The sequence below is a fragment of the Ipomoea triloba genome, chromosome 6 (genome assembly GCF_003576645.1).
Source record: "Ipomoea triloba cultivar NCNSP0323 chromosome 6, ASM357664v1".
Classification (NCBI taxonomy): domain Eukaryota; kingdom Viridiplantae; phylum Streptophyta; class Magnoliopsida; order Solanales; family Convolvulaceae; genus Ipomoea; species Ipomoea triloba.
Window position 1 is genome coordinate 16,331,009 of NC_044921.1, and position 15,811 is coordinate 16,346,819.

The window sequence follows — 15,811 nt, forward strand, 5'->3', positions numbered from 1 at the left end:
GAAAATGAATTATTTGCTAGAAATCATTTTTCAGGTTTTCTAGAAATCCTTCTTCTCTTCATCGTCTTCTGAATGAGTATTTCCTTTCTTTGATGGCGGGAAGGCTTATAGGTTAGGTTTCTGCAATTCTGCATCAATCACGAGTTGTTTTGTTGGAAGGAGAGAATTGAAAGGGAAGAAGCGATATAAAGACTAAAATGTCCTTGTAATAATAATAATAATAATAATTCCCTTTTTGGTAAAGAAAGAGGGGTAGGATTGTTCATACAACACCTTTTTTCTTCCCATCTAGCTTAGAATTGCCATTCTTGGAGGGAGGAGTGGGATTTTCAATTCAATGAAATGAGAGAATTGTAATTCTCTCCAAACAAATAATGTAATTTTACATGTTAAAAAAAAATTAGGTAAGAAAGGAATTTCAATTCTTTCCAACCAAAAAACTAGTGAATGAATGTGGGTGGTTATTATTCAATCCTTGTTCTTCCCCAGTTAAGTACGTAATTTCTTATGGTATTATGCTAATAATAATAATATATTATATATGAATAGCTATATAGATGTACTGGTTTTCATATGGACAAATCTCTTCAACTGCAACTTCTGATGTGAGCATGCTGATACCCCATTGAATGCTAAAAGCTAACATTTGAATAGATCATACATTATTTCAAATTCAAAAGGAAAAAGAAAAAAATGTTTCAAAATTCTTCTCTCCATATTGTAATTAGTAATTACTTTTTAGTAATTTTGATGGCTGCATCAGGAAACTATCTCAATTGGTATTGCAGAATGGTAGACTCTCTCGCTGGCCTTTTTTGCCTGTGTCATAAAAGGATAATGCAACATCATAAAACCACTTCTCAAGTGACAAAAAGTAAACAGGACTATATGATGAGCTTTTAGGTTGTCTTTAGTACCATAAAGTAGGATGAGAATGAGTTTGTTATTCCATTCTAGTTTTGGATCATAGGAAAATTTAACTCTAATTGGGGTAGAGGTGCAATCTAGTTGAAAAAAATTTAAACACTACAACTTCAAAATTTAGTTTGATTTGAAATTTGTAACTCAAGGCTTTATCCAAATTCAATAGCTTGAGCTGCGATAGGCTCAAGTCTCGAGCTGCTCGCTTGTTTGACTATGAGAGCATCTTTTAGAGTTTTAAATTTAAAAAATAAATAAATATAGAAATACATTTCAAAAAAAATGTAATTTCATAACTATATTTATATGTAAAAAATATATATATAGAAAGTAAATATTGTGGGATATGATATGCTTACTTCTTGTTCCCAGTTTGTCCGAATGGTGATAGTGAGAAGAGAAGCAACTTGCACTATCAATGCACATATAATCCCTAACCACAGGCCCTGTGTCATATTTGCATATAAATCAGCCAAATTATACATTTTCAAGTTTCAAGAAATTTAAAAAAAAAAAATAATTAGAATTTACCCTTCCTTCAATGTGGAGAATAAAAGCCATCAAAACAGCTGAAGGAATCCCCACAATATAATAAGATCCAAGGTTGATAATTGCTCCAATCTTTTGCAACCCACACCCCCTTACAGTCCCTATACAAAAGTTTAGAACAAACCAAAACGGATGAGGAGTTGCACGTTCCCAGAGAATGAAAACTGAAAAATTAGAAAACAGAAAATAGAGAACAATTTTCTGAAGTAAACGGATCCTATGTTTTATGGAAACCAACCTGAAAGCACAGCCTGGAGTCCATCTAAGAAGTTCGATAAAGCCAGAATAGGCATCATGGACGACACATACTCAACTACTTCTATGTTGTTGCTGTAAGCATATCCCAAGACATCGCGTATCAGTATCATCACCGACCCAATCAGAATGCCCAGACCAGCCGTGATTGCCAAGACAACACAGATAGCCAACTGTGCTGTCCTCGGGTGCCCTGCTCCTAGTTCATTCGACACTCGTGTGCTGCATTGCATAATGCTATGTTAATAGTCTTACTGCTCTCGGTGCCAAAACATCATTAAGCTTTTCGGGATTGACCAACAGTCTTTTCTGAATCCTTTGTAGAGGTTAAACCCTGATTTGCTGTTTATATGAACATTAAGAGGAGCTGTAGGTGTGTCATGTGTGTGAAACTGACCTTACTGCAGCCCCGAGCCCGAATGGGATTGTCCAAACTGTTGCTGCTGTGTTGAGGCTGTGAATTACAGATTGTTATAAATGGTGTTCAAGAAATTGAAACTTGAAAGCATAAGATTCATATATATTTCAGTGTTCGGATCTAACCAGATTGAAAGCACTGAAGTCTGTAATTCTGGATTTGGGAGAAGACCAGAGAGCAGAACCATCATTTCAAATGACCACATCTCCAAGCTATCAACAAACAATGAGATAAGTGTTGAGGATATAAGTAGCCTGAAGTACCGCCATCACATTTTCGAGAGGTAGGGTGCTAGACTTGACCCTTTACTAGCCTCCGCCCAACAATCCCCTAACCCCACTACTTATTAGGGTCAAGCGCTTACTACTATGCCAAAAGTTATAGTTAATAGCGAAGATGCAGCTTTATTTCCTTATAAACGGCCATCACATTTCGAAAGGCAAGGTGCTCGACTTGGCCCTTCACTGGCCTCCGCCCAACAATTCCCTAGCCACCGAATCACCGATTGATGGACTTAGCCATTTACCAGCCTCCGCCCAACAATATAAACATAAGCTTAAACTTTTAGCTGAGACAGAGCACATCCTTCAATTTGGCATTAAAGCCAACTTAGATCATGGCTTTAAAATAGTAATTGACCCCGTACACGTGAGGAACGTGTTGAGCATATATAATATATAAACATAAATATGCAGTTAAACTATCAGTTGACAAGAAACACATCCTTCAACCAGAGTAAAACATACCAGACCATGACAGCAGAGGGTATTGCAAGCAAAATGAAAGTCATCATGTTCTTAAGCGCCTCCCTCGAAAACCCAGTCCAAGTCTTGGAACAAGAACCAGAGAACTTGACATAAAGAGCAAGCAACAACACATTCAACCAATACGACACAGAGGTAGCGAGAGCAGCCCCTCTGCTTCCCAGGCCAGACTTGAAAACAAGAAGCCAACAAGTGACAATGTGGAGCACTGTGGTGATCCCGGAGGTTAGCATCATAGGAAAAACGTTGTTTTGTGTCTGCAAGAACCTAACAAGACACTGGAGGAGGCCATAGGCAAAAAGGCTGGGAGTCATGAACCGAGCATAAAGCCCGGCTTCGTCTGCAATCTGGGATTCCTGGCCTAATGCTTTCAAGATTGGGGCAGTGTTGAGCCAGATAACTGAAAGGGGAATGCTTACAAGTAAAAGAACAATCATTGCTCTTTGCATTTGTATGCCCAACATATGGTACTGCTTTGCTCCATAGGACTGCCCACACAAGGTGTCTAGTGCACTAGACATCCCCAACTACTTATCCAGCAATGAAGTCAATAAACAAACAAGAGATTTAGCTAGCTTCAATTCAATGACATTAGAAATAATAAGGGTGTGTTTGATTCACAAGAAATGAGAATGAAAGTCATACACATTGTTTGGTTGACAACTTTTTTAAAATACAACTATAGGATTTGATTACTCCTGTAATTACAAAACTCATTACCCAATTTAAATCAGGTATCATTCCATTAATTTAGCTTTATCCCTCCTCATTTCATCGCCCCTTCACTCATCTCTCCTCACTTCATCGACTTCCACATTACATTGCATACTCATTTCATCGCTATTCTTAAGATCATTACATTGCCTACTCATTTCATCGTTATTCTTAAGATCAATTGCCTTAACTTTTTTATTTTTATATTTTAAAAACATTTATTCCGAATATAGAGTGATACATAACCAAACATCAATATTGATAACCATTCAAATTCCTACTTATTACCAAACATTCAAAGTACTTCCAGAAAACTCATACCAATTAGTATTTAATTCTCATTCCGATTCCGATTCCTATGTTTGAACCAAATACACCCTAAATTATTGGGGAAAGGTATAGTAGAATTGAAGAATGAAACTGACCAATAAGCTGAAACCAGTAACAGAGGCAAAGGAGGTGGCCATGGAAGCACCAGAAAGAGGCAATTCTCCAAGATGCCCAACAAACATCACAGATATTAGCTGCAAGCAAAACTGTAAAAGGGTTACACCAACAAGTGGTCCGGCTAGCCATACTTGCTTCTTCACTTCCTCCACAATCTCTTTCCTGTCTAAACATCCCTTGTTATGAACATCATTATTTTTCTCTATCAACTGTTCATTGATGGAGGATGGCATCCCATGTTGCTCTTCCATGTTCTTTCTTACACTCTCTCCCTCCTTCCCCACAAAAATATTAGAGAGAAGTGTGAACAAGGGATGTGATTTTGCAATTTGCACCTCTCAACTTTCTCTTTTCTTTTTGGTGTGGAAAACTGGAAATATACTACCCATGTGATGCAGTAAGCCTGTAATGATATTCTGAGGTTACTTTCAGAAAGCTTATAGAAGAAATAATTGAAAAATAATAATAATTGAATAAATGGCAAATTTGGAATTTTCTTGCCCTGCCCACAAAAAAGGGGTGCTGTAATGATATTCTGTAATTATTGAAACAAACAAATCTGGGTTTATGTGAGTGGTCGTACACTCTCGTCCTTTAAGGGAGGTTGGGAGTTGAAACTCTTCTCATATCAAAAACTCAATTTGGTCAACATTTTGTCTCCTAATTGGGTTGGCCCGATGCAAATTGAGATTAACTTGGATATGATACGAACTTTAAAATGTCTATAGCTTGCTCAAGACATCTCGTGATCTAACCAAAAAATTATAAGCAAATAGGAATAAGAAATGAGTAAATGTTAACTTTTGAATTTTTGTTGCCCTGCCCACAAAAGAAAAAGGGATCAACCGTCAACGCCCTTAGAGCAACCCCACACTTTTTGTTGGTTATTTCATATTTTGTGGCTAAGGGGAAGAGAGAGGTAAAAAGAGAGAGAGAAATTGTATTGGGAGTTTTATTATAAACTCTCAATTTCTACTTTATTAGTTTTATTTTCTTACACGATAAATTATGATAAAGCATTTTCAAAAAAAAAAAATTATGATAAAGCATTTTCATTATGTGCGTTGATTGCACCTGACACGCTCAACAGGCATGTGTACTACACACACCAACGGGGCACATAACAAGAACAATTTTTTTAATTTTCTTTTCTTTTTTCTTTTCTCCTCACCTAACTACATGGCTTCTAAAAACTAGTGAAAAGATTAACACGGAAAGAATTGCTAATAGGTCAAAGGACTAGTACTTGGTCCCACACTGGTGTTGGGAGGGCTCAATTTTGTATCCTTACCCACAATTTGATCACCTAGGAACCAACTAAATTATTCATGCGGATGAATTATGCATTTTCTTGAGATGTAATGTGATCAAGCATCCGAAGGGATGAAAATCATGAATTGTGTTACTTTGGGTCAACTATTTAAATAAAATAAAATAATAAAAAATAAATAAATAAATAAAAACTCCCTACATCCCATTTTATGTGTCTAGTTCGGTTATTGAGGCTTAACTAAAGTTATTTTGAATTTAATTTTTTATAATATTGAGTTTAGTATTAGTATATAAAATTTATATATTTAGAAACTACATTAAATGTATTATAAGACACACACAAAATTTAAAAATAATTAAAAATACTAAAGAAAATAAGAAAAAAAATTGATTTGACCAATGAATAATAAATAAGACAGGTGAAATGAGACAGAAAAAAAGTAATAATTTAGGCATACTAATAAAATACAATAATATAGGGTGAGAAGATCCATGAGAAGAGTTGATTTTAAATAAAAATGTAATATTTATTATGAAAAATCTAATACTAATCAAATGAGAACACATTGTCATGTGAGAACGTGCGAACAGACATAAATGCACACAATTTACTTTACTCGCTCATAGCCTCATATTAGGGAAAGATTTCTGTTTTGAAATCTGAAATCGATCTCCTTTGAGATACATTAAATAATAATATATGATATGTTAATTTTATGGTAACAAATTTCAAAACACATAAAGTTTAGTTATGAGTTAAGCTATTTTTTAAATTTTGAACCGTGAATTTGAAATTGAAATTGAAATCAAATCATAATGAGTCTAATTCTAAGGTGAGTTTGAAACCTATCATCCTTATAAATTATCTCTCTAGATTGTAGTTATCTAATTTTTATCTCGGAAAACATTTTCTTTCAGATTTGGAATATATATGAGGAAATAATTTTGTGGTCCAAGAAAGACAGCGAACTCTTTGACCAAACATACGTATGTGACCACTACTCAAATTTGATTTGGTCAGTGTGTTTGTTTGTTTGCTAATGGAATTGACGAAACATATGTTTTTTTTTCAAACAAAAGGAGTGGAAGACCCAAATATGCACTTACACTTGTTTTTGTCTTGTTAAAAAGGCCACTTTCCTAAAATAATTGCTAAGTATTTTAGTCAGTAATATTTGCACTTAATCATTTTTTTTTATCAAAGAGGGTCACGCCCGACGTCTTACATCAGACACCCCTCTGAAAATATCTCTCTCGCATGGCAAACCACTTAAGTCAAATAATAATGCATCGTTGACGTTTGGAGGATGCTCCTCCCACTCTCTACCCACGTGGTGTTAGAAGCCCGAGTTTGTTTAGCCAAGGTGTCCGCCACCACATTATGTTCTTTGTAGATATGTTTAAAAGAGATATCCCTGTGTTTCTCTTTCTAGCACTTAATCATATTTATCAGCCTAGTTGATCACCTTACCATAAGGAGTGTCATGAACAATTATTTCATCAAAATTTTATATGCATGTTAATTGTTAAACATGTTGATCTGTCTTTAAGTGAATTAATATATCACTCAACGTGATATCAAAAGTATTATTTATTAGGATTATTCTCTAAATTTGACGTTTATGTCTATATTTATTGAAGTGTGTTTAATCTTTGATATTTAAATAAGGGAAACGGGTCAAATAGGCCTCAAACTTTACCTGAAAAGTCAATTAGGTACCTAAAATTTTTAAAGGTACAATTAAGCCCTTTAACATTTTATTTTTGTGCAATAAAGTCCAAAAACATATTATCACAGGCCACTAGGGTTCAGACATCATTTCCCATAAAAAAAAAACAACCGCCAGCAACGATACCAACAAAACTGGTGGCCTCTCCGAAGGAGGCGACCAAAACTGGTTGCCTCTCCGAAGGAGGCGACCAAAACTGGTTGCCTCTCCAAAGGAGGCGACCAGAAAATGGTTGCCTACTCGAAGAAGGCCACCATTTCTAGTCGCCTCCTCTGGAGAGGCGACCAGATTTGGTTGTCGGTCGCCGAAGTCGCCTTCTCCTGCGACCGGCGTCGTCGTCGACAGTTGTTTTTATCGGAAATAATGTCTAAACCCTAGTGACCCTCTATCAGAGGTTACTAACTTGTTTTTGGACTTCATTGCACAAAAATAAAATGTTAAAGGGTTTAATTGCACCTTTAAAAAGTTTAGGTACCTAATTGACTTTTCAGGTAAAATTTGAGGGCGCATTTGACCCTTTTCCCTTTAAATAATGATGTAATTAAATGTAAGAGAATAAAAGATTGCAATGATTATATCGTTATAGAATTGTTTTATTTATCGTCAATGGTGAAATTAAAGGATAGTTGCCCTTCTTCTATGCTGCATCTTTTCTAAAGATATATGACTTAATATGAAAAATCAATACTTTGGTCTCGCAATTGTTATGCAATAGTCAATTTAGTTCTTAATTTTCAATTTGGTCGAATCGACTCTCCAATTATTTTAAATTTCGTCAATTAAATCCCCTAGTCACCTGAGGCTAGGCAGGCAATTGCCATGTAGTCAGGTCATCAAAGGTATGGTCGGAAAGCTAGCACTAGGTAAGAGTGACACTTCTTACCTTAGCAGCATCGCCATCAGGACAAGAAGCGAGAGGTGGGGAGCGGGACTAGTAATGGGGATATACATCACCCTATTTAAGCCCTTACCTGATCCGACCCTAACCGAGCCACGAATGACCTGTGGTAACTTGAGGAAGAAATCCTAGAGGCGAGAAAATTTGTGTACTTACTGGCCACGCTCGATTAGTAGCCTGTAAACACTCCCTGACCCATACCGAACTCAATATGACAACGTGATCTATATCAAGGTTTGTCCCATGTCTTATTGCACCCTTGTCGTGTTAATCAGACCTTTAGCGACACTTGGCAGAACTAACCCAACCTTTAAGGCACGTGTATGTAAGTTATGTCGGAGCATCGACATGTGTCCTAAATCCCTCTATAAGTACCCCAAGATCTGCTAAACCCGTAAGGAGAGAGAACTCGAGAAGCTTTGAATCATCTTAGCCTTTCTAACTTAAATCCTTAGTTTTGTACCTTTTGTAATTTAGTAGACAATTTTCACTATTAACACTAACTAATCGCACACTTAAGTTTAATGCAATGATACATTACAGTGTAATCAGAATTGGTATACTAATTGAGATCTTGAGTGCACTCTTAATTAGTACTGTCAAGGTAGGTCGAAGCCCGCGGACGGACACACACCTATTCCACAGTAAGGCTAGTTAGGGTCATGAAAAAATAGGCCCGCGAAAAAGCGAGCTTAACGGGGTGAGCTGAAATTGATTCGCAAGTCGCAACCCACACGGGCCGCAGGTCAGCCTGCGAGCTAAATTTTTATTTTAAAAAAAAAAAAATTATATATACTGAGTTAGTGAGTTACTGACATACTGTATACATATTACATAATACATATACAGTGAATATAATTCCTAAACCTAATCGCCAATCGCCACCGCCAGTGACCAGTCCGGCTACGGCCTCCGGGAGTCCCATCCGCCATTCGCCACCGTCGTTGCTCGCTTGCTTCGCCAGCCCCATCCGCCACCCACAGTCGCCGCTCCGCCAGACCACGCGGCCATCCATCCATCCAGTCCGGCCTCCGCAGCGGTCGCCTAGCTTGCCGGCATCCATCTGCTCTCCGACGTCCGTCCACAGCCTCCACACTCGACATTCCACAACCAGCAGGCAGCAGGTAACCGGTAAGTCAGCCCTCAATTTCCAGATTTTTTTAATCTGTTTTTTATTTGATATGTAATATGTAATTGTTGAACTGTAATACTGTATTACTGCTAATTGATATACTGTATTATTTACTTTTTTTTTTTTGAAAAGAACTGTATTATTTACTCAATTTGTGTTCCAACCGAATTTTCTGAAGTGTAGTCTATTTTGGATTGATGTGTGTAATGAACTAATGTGTATTTAATTTTCAAAAAAAAAAAAACTAATGTGTATTTAACTATGTTTTGCTCCTCAAAAAAAAAAAAAAAAAACTATGTTTTGAGTACTATAACAATCGTAAATTTGTAATACACTTATTGTAGGCCACTCCACTTGCCTTCATTTTTTAAATTTTATAGCAAAAACAAAGAACCGTGGGCCGGCCTGCGGGGCTTACGAACCCGCACGGGCTGATCAAGGTTACATAAATGTTGGCCCGCAAGCCTAATGGACCGGTCCGCTAAAGCCCACCAGAATTTTGACCTGCGGTGGGACAGGCCAGCCTGCTTTAACAGTACTCTCTTAATTACCAATTGATGCATTATTAGCTATCAATTGATACACTATTAGAGCATCTCCATCAATGGAGAATAGAGAAATAATGGCAGAGAATGAACTTGTGAATATCTTCAAAACTGATGTAGGAGATAGTTTATAAGGGATGAGTTCACTCTGCAAATCACAAAATATTGTCAGAAAAAAAAAAAAAAAAAAAAGTGAAGCATCAGTGCGCGCCTGCGCTTGGCGCGCACTGCCGCCCCAGCGGGCGCGTGCTTCCCACGCGCCCGCTGGGGCGAGTCAGAGTGGCCGCCAGCTGGCGGCCACTCTGACTGTTATACACCTTTTATATTTTTTTTATATTCTTTTTTATGTTTAATGTCAGATTTAGTTTAGTTTTCTTTTTTCTTTTTCTTTTTTCTTTTTTTTCTCCCACATTCTCTTTCCTAATTACACTTACAAAAACTCCTCAATTACCGCGAAAACACCCCACTGATAAGGATGCTCTTAAACACATTTAGTGCATATCCCATGCTTGTAATAGTTATAAAAATGTCCCCGTATTTTCCCCTAATTTTTAACCATTGATGACATATGAAATTGATCTAAAATCTGCCCTAATTAGTTACCTAAAATTTTCCCATTCTGTTTTTTTTTACTAAATCCCTAATCGCCGTACACGCACGCGGCACGCCTCTAAGCCTGCACCGGCAGTAGCGCTCGCCCTGCAACCTAGCAACGTCAGGCAGTCCGTCCGGCGACACCGGCACACCGCTCACGGCTTTGGGCAGTCCACCGCAGGCGTGCGACGGCACTGGTAATTTCTGTTCCTTCTCAATAAATGGATGGGTGTACGATTTTGGGTGAGTGGGTTACTGGGTCATGCTCTAAGTTTGCATAATTTCCTAAAATGTTTATGAATCCTTTATCATCTTGATTCTTTAGTAGCAAAGGTATACTCTTTATTTCAAGGATATTTATAAATTGCTAGGATGCTACAATTGTGGCTGAGTATATTTTTGGAGGAGTTTGCTTCAATTTATGAGCTTTCTTCTTTAGTAGAAAACATGTGATTTTCTTCTTCTCCCAAAAAGGGCCGACAGAGCATTTTTTAGCGTGTAAATCACAGTAATTCAATGGCCAAATGCCGACAAAGCATTTTGGAGGGTGTAAATTATGGTAATTCAATGTCCAAATGCTGATAAAGCATTTTGGAGGGTGTAAATCACAGTAATTCAATGGCCAAATGCCAACAGAGCATTTTGGAGGGTGTAAATCATAGTAATTCAATGGCCAAATGCAGGGGGCCCACAAGGGATTTGTCCACTTTTTGAACATTGGTCTCTTCTTTCAAATACTGCCTACTGAAAAATGTGATTTTCTTGAGGATATGTATGTTTGCTCAGATGCTATGATGGTGGGTGAGTGGGTTAGGGTGCAAGTTCTGAGTTATGAAATCCTTTAGGAGTTTGATTCATTAGTATAAAACATTTTATTTTTTATCATGTTTATGTGTATTTGCTAGAGCCTTCAAGCTGGTGGAACTTAAGTGCTATGGTATCAATTTAAAGATATTTTCCTGAACAGAGAAAGGTTTCTGAAAAATTCTTGTTCAGTATTTGAATTTGATTATATATATAATATATTTAATATTGGGAATGTGAATTCTCGCCAAGAATCCCCACCCCCACATAATCCCTGAAAAATATATCCTCGAATGCAGGCGCAGGGATCAGGATGGGAAGTCAGGGGAGTTGGTGGTTGCGATTTTCCCCAAGTTCTTTGTAAATTAATCTTTTTGCCTCTTATCTACTTGCCTCTTCTTTGTGCTGTTATTTATTCATTGAAGCGGTATTGTAATCTAAAGATTTTCTCTTCCCAGAGTTTATAGCACTAAGGAGCAACAGAAATGGAGGACGAGACTAGTAGTGGCATTGGCTCTACTTCTGCAGCGAGCTCCTCATCTAAGGACGGGATGACGGTGGAGGAATGTCAAAACATGATTCGAAGGAGTCTCCAAACTCCAACGGTGAAGTTTTTGATGGAACATTTGAAGAAAGGCGGTTGTGAGATCAGTGACAATTTCATAAAGGCCGATCATTGTGGTGACAAGATTAGTGGCGGTTATGTCCAGGGGAAAGGAATAGTAATATGTAGCAACCACTTGACCATGCAAGACGAGGTAAGCCAGGTTATCAAACACGAGCTAATTCATGCGTACGACGAATGCCACGCTGCAAACCTGAACTGGGCTGATTGTGCTCACCATGCGTGTAGTGAGATTAGAGCTAACCATCTCAGTGGCGACTGCCATTTCAAACGGGAGTTGCTGCGAGGTTACTTAAAGATGCGTGGCCACGAGCAAGATTGTGTGAAGCGAAGAGCGATGAAGTCCGTGAAAAGTAACCCTTACTGTTCAGCAGCTGCTGCTAAGGATGCCATTGAAGCAGTCTGGGATATTTGTTACAATGATACTAGGCCCTTTGATAGAGCTCCGTAAAGATATGATAATCGCGGCCAGCTTCTGAGAGAGACAAATTTTTTGGTAATATTGCTCCACTTCTGACTTGAAGCATTGCAATTGAAAATAGAAATTGTATTCTTTTTGTGATAATCTTGTGGTTTTGTGTACACATTAGGTATTATATTTGGGTCAGTTTATGATATTATATGGTAGACATAATTTGATATCTTGATTGCTTTTATTGACAAAAAATTTCTAAAATTAATTATAAAGAATACTTATGAAAATACAATCAATCTATGTTGCATGTTCTCAAGCAGTGTGTGAATGACAATCTTTGGAATTTTGTTACTCTTTTAACCTTGTATAGCAGTGCCATCTAGTTGCACATAAAGGTGTACTGTATTTTCTATCTTCTCCAAAATATATGGTAGTAGGGATCTCAATCTTAGTGAATTCAATTTTGGGGTTAGGCTCAAAATATTTAGCCCAGTAAGCCTAGTGGACCAAACTGACTAACTCAAAATTTAGTAGGCTAGCTCGAGCCACTTAAGATTATTCTTTATTATAGAACAATACTTTTAAATTCTAATACAAATTATATTTAAATTAAATAATAAACTTAGGGTGACGGGTTATATAGATTGGCTTGTGGGTTACACAAGCCAACTTGTATAACCCAGTACCCCTTACAGGCAAAATGTGTTGGATTGTTTGAGCCTGATATGAGAAATATACAACTCGACCCACTTAAAAATTGGACTAAACAGGCTCACCTTTTGTGGGTTGGGCTAGTTTTGACAACTAATGTGCATATCCTTTCTCAGTTTTCAATTCTAGTTCAGCGGTTCAGCCTGCCCGATAAACCTGTCAGTCTGAAGTTTAGAATTAGGGTCAACTCGATAAAAAAAATTAAATAAATAAAATAAAAGTAAATAAAAATCAATAAGCTGAATAGGACTAGCCTAATTGACATCCTTACATGAATTAAAGGTTATTAATAATTTTGTCAAGAATAAAAGTCAATCAAAGTTTCTGTCAAGAATGGGATTTGAACCCATGCCCTTTTGGACCAATACTTGAAACTAGTCCCTTAGACCAACTCGGCCATCTTGACAATTTATCCTAATATTTGAATTAGAGGTTATTAATAATTTTGTCAAGAATGGTTAAATCATTGAAAAAATGATTAAAAATTATTTTTTGTCAAGAATGGGATTCGAACCCATGCCCTTTTGGACCAGTACCTGAAACTGGCGCCTTAGACCAACTCGGCCATCTTGACAATTTGTTCCATTAATGTTCTTTTATGGTGTATAATTGAGATCTTAAGATTAACAAACATCCCATCTACTAATCTTGTAATTGGTGATGAATTAATTATTTATCAGTACTTAATATATTATTGTTTAGTTATATATGATTTATTATTCATTTATTAAATGTTAAGATAGACACTTAATTTGTGATAAATTAATTATTGCATTCGGTATTCTTTGGTTAAAATATGAGATCTAAATAAAAATATACGGAGTATTTCATTAGACCCACAAGAATAGATCACAGAGGTTAAATTCATCACAAGAAATTAAAAGCATTGAATATTGTCTTCCTCTCTATCTATATATTTATACATAAGTTACTGTCTGTCCATATAATAAATGAAAATGAAATCTATCATCAACTATTACTGATCTATCTAGTGCTACAATATATTGCTACAATATCCCCTCCCTTTCTCACACAATGAAATGAGACAGCCAAAGAATACTTAATAGCACAGCTGCATCCCATGAAGTAGAATAAAGTTGTGAGTTCCACAACTGGAGATCAGGTTCAACAGGCAGGCTTTACTGGAAAATCATTTAAAGCAGCATGTAAGAACAATCAAACTTGCGTGTGTACCTGCTCGGTCTATCTTGTTAGTTCGCCCATGCCGGTAAGGCCAGTTTCTGAGGACAGAATAAAAAGTTAACCGCAACCACTTGGAGTAGTTGTCACGACGTCACTTCTATGGGATTCAATGTATATAAATATGGATGGTGCTGCCGAGTTAGATTTTGTTAGTTTCGGTACTAGCAAATGTGGGTGCCTCCGAGATCCTTCCCAGTTCCCACCCCTCTCACCGAAGCAGGCAAAAAGTCACACCTCAGCAAGATTTGCCAAGATGTTTATACAACCGAATCAGGAACAAATGGCTGTAAGATATTTTGAGTTTTATTTATACACACATCACCTCCACCTTGAAGCATGAAGTTGTTTCTTTTTGCTTTTCTTTAGAATTGCAGACATGTGTTCAACGGTCTTCTGGGACGACTGGGTCTCACCAGTCAACCACTGCAAAGCTTCGGCAGCAGCAGCCTTTTCTGCTTCTTTCTTACTACCGCAAGGCTGCCCAACAAAATCCAAACCATTGAACATTACAACAGCTCGAAATTTATTGTGTTTTAGTTGTGTTGTCTTGTAACTGGGAGATTGATGTCCGGCTCGGACAAGCAGCGTTTGGAGATGAGACTTTGGATTATCACCGCCATTACCCTTACTCGAAACCATGCCTGCTTCTGCATCTTTTCTAGACTTGATGGCAGATGATGGCATCTGACGCCCAAACACAAATCGACCTTCACATTGATCCTCTGAAACCAGCATTCTTACTGCTGATATGAGCTCATCATGATCTCCTAGGTTTAACTTAGGATTCAGAAGCTGTACCAAGACAAAAGATGAATTTGTCATTGGGAAATTTCCACTTAAACAATAAGCCTGCACAAAAACTTGCACTGGCATGCACAGAAAGGATGAACAGACGGAAGAAATTAAAGTGCTGTTCCTCACTTGACCGGAATTGAGAGAGAAACCTTAAAACGATTATGTTTTTTAGAGTACAAGTAAAACTGTGTTGGATCTTTAGTCAGAATAGGACTATCCAAGCTATTGTGTTAGATTATCCAATGTTATGTAGGGGTTTTATGTCTTTTTTTACAAGAATTTTCAGCAATGATACTATACATTCCATCATAGAACCAATAGTATGGTAAATTCCCCTATTCATTGTGTCAAGGAATATCTACTCTTTTGTGTTGTAACAACATGAGAACAATGGCATCTCTTAAGTATACAAAGTGCAATTTATAAATGCGAATTGACAAACTTTCACGAGGTTCACATGTTTCACACGCTCAGACTGAGGGGCAGGTTTAGATTATGAGTAGAATTGTAGTTAGGATATGAAAAGTATCTATACTATTGGGTTTCTTAGTTTTAGTTTGAATATTATCTAATGTTATGTAATCCTCGTAGGAAGGGTCTTTATCAGTGATTCTTATGTATAAGAATTTCCATCAATAATAATATATTCTATCAATCCTGAAAACCTAAAAAACCAAACTGTCAGAGAGCAAAAGTTACATACCTTTTCATGGATTAGTTCGTAAAGTTCTCTCTTCAACCTTACATATGTGGTTGCTATAGTGGGATTCATGAAAAACTCCAAGTATCCTCCCAGCATTTTTAAGTGCCCGTTCTGTTCACACACACACACACACACACACACACACACACACACAAAAAGAGTTATTACAGGACAGGTAGAGGCACATTGCATATATAATTATTTAGGACTCAATTAAGTTATTATACGAGCACCTTAAAAAGGAACACTTTTCAATTTATTTCCCTAGGGAACTAATTGTTTTAAGGAAAAAAAAAAAAAAAAAAAAAAAAAAAAA

General features: G+C 37.0%; 3 protein-coding genes and 1 non-coding gene across 8 annotated transcripts in view; 1 reads left to right on the plus strand and 3 right to left on the minus strand.

Annotated features, from left to right (window-relative positions):
* Nucleotides 1-513: 513 nt before the first annotated feature.
* On the minus strand, nucleotides 514-4,469 carry LOC116022190 (protein DETOXIFICATION 16-like). The gene is made up of 8 exons (XM_031262792.1): nucleotides 4,047-4,469; nucleotides 2,890-3,434; nucleotides 2,269-2,355; nucleotides 2,123-2,179; nucleotides 1,709-1,947; nucleotides 1,453-1,571; nucleotides 1,281-1,367; nucleotides 514-819 (listed from the first exon to the last, which is right to left on the minus strand). The coding sequence occupies exons 1-8, from the start codon at nucleotides 4,317-4,319 to the stop codon at nucleotides 760-762; spliced, it is 1,467 nt and encodes a 488-aa protein (XP_031118652.1). The 5' UTR covers nucleotides 4,320-4,469; the 3' UTR covers nucleotides 514-759.
* A 4,333-nt stretch (nucleotides 4,470-8,802) lies between these two features.
* Nucleotides 8,803-12,370, plus strand: LOC116021571 (mitochondrial inner membrane protease ATP23-like). Of its 5 annotated transcripts, XM_031262005.1 has the most exons (4): nucleotides 10,016-10,436; nucleotides 11,145-11,212; nucleotides 11,343-11,403; nucleotides 11,502-12,370. In XM_031262005.1, the coding sequence occupies exon 4, from the start codon at nucleotides 11,529-11,531 to the stop codon at nucleotides 12,117-12,119; it is 591 nt and encodes a 196-aa protein (XP_031117865.1). In that variant the 5' UTR covers nucleotides 10,016-10,436; nucleotides 11,145-11,212; nucleotides 11,343-11,403; nucleotides 11,502-11,528; the 3' UTR covers nucleotides 12,120-12,370. The 5 variants fall into 5 exon arrangements, with proteins under 5 accessions (XP_031117864.1, XP_031117866.1, XP_031117867.1 ...); XM_031262004.1 differs by lacking the exons at nucleotides 11,145-11,212; nucleotides 11,343-11,403 and adding an exon at nucleotides 8,803-9,099 and having other exon boundaries at nucleotides 10,321-10,436; XM_031262006.1 differs by lacking the exons at nucleotides 10,016-10,436; nucleotides 11,145-11,212 and adding an exon at nucleotides 8,803-9,099.
* A 917-nt stretch (nucleotides 12,371-13,287) lies between these two features.
* TRNAL-CAG lies at nucleotides 13,288-13,368 on the minus strand. The gene has a single exon. It is a non-coding gene; the product is annotated as a tRNA-Leu (tRNA).
* Nucleotides 13,369-13,624: 256 nt separating this feature from the next.
* LOC116022334 (DExH-box ATP-dependent RNA helicase DExH3) overlaps nucleotides 13,625-15,811 on the minus strand; it is a 13,253-nt gene continuing 11,066 nt past the window's right edge. The window contains exons 18-19 of the mRNA XM_031262991.1: nucleotides 15,496-15,606; nucleotides 13,625-14,789 (exon numbers count right to left, since the gene is read on the minus strand). Of these exons, the coding sequence (XP_031118851.1) occupies nucleotides 14,316-14,789; nucleotides 15,496-15,606 (585 nt within the window). The 3' untranslated portion in view covers nucleotides 13,625-14,315. The remainder of the gene's footprint in view (nucleotides 14,790-15,495; nucleotides 15,607-15,811) is intronic.

Bases quoted from the DNA above. Each gene is read 5' to 3' on its own strand.
- LOC116022190 (XM_031262792.1), bottom strand. From the start codon at position 4,319: ATGGAAGAGCAACATGGGATGCCATCCTCCATCAATGAACAGTTGATA. The intron at 3,435-4,046 runs GTCAGTTTCATT...CTGGATAAGTAG, and splicing joins TTACTGGTTTCAGCTTATTG to TTGGGGATGTCTAGTGCACT. The intron at 1,368-1,452 runs GTAAATTCTAAT...AATATGACACAG, and splicing joins TTCTCCACATTGAAGGAAGG to GGCCTGTGGTTAGGGATTAT.
- LOC116021571 (XM_031262004.1), top strand. From the start codon at position 11,529: ATGGAGGACGAGACTAGTAGTGGCATTGGCTCTACTTCTGCAGCGAGC.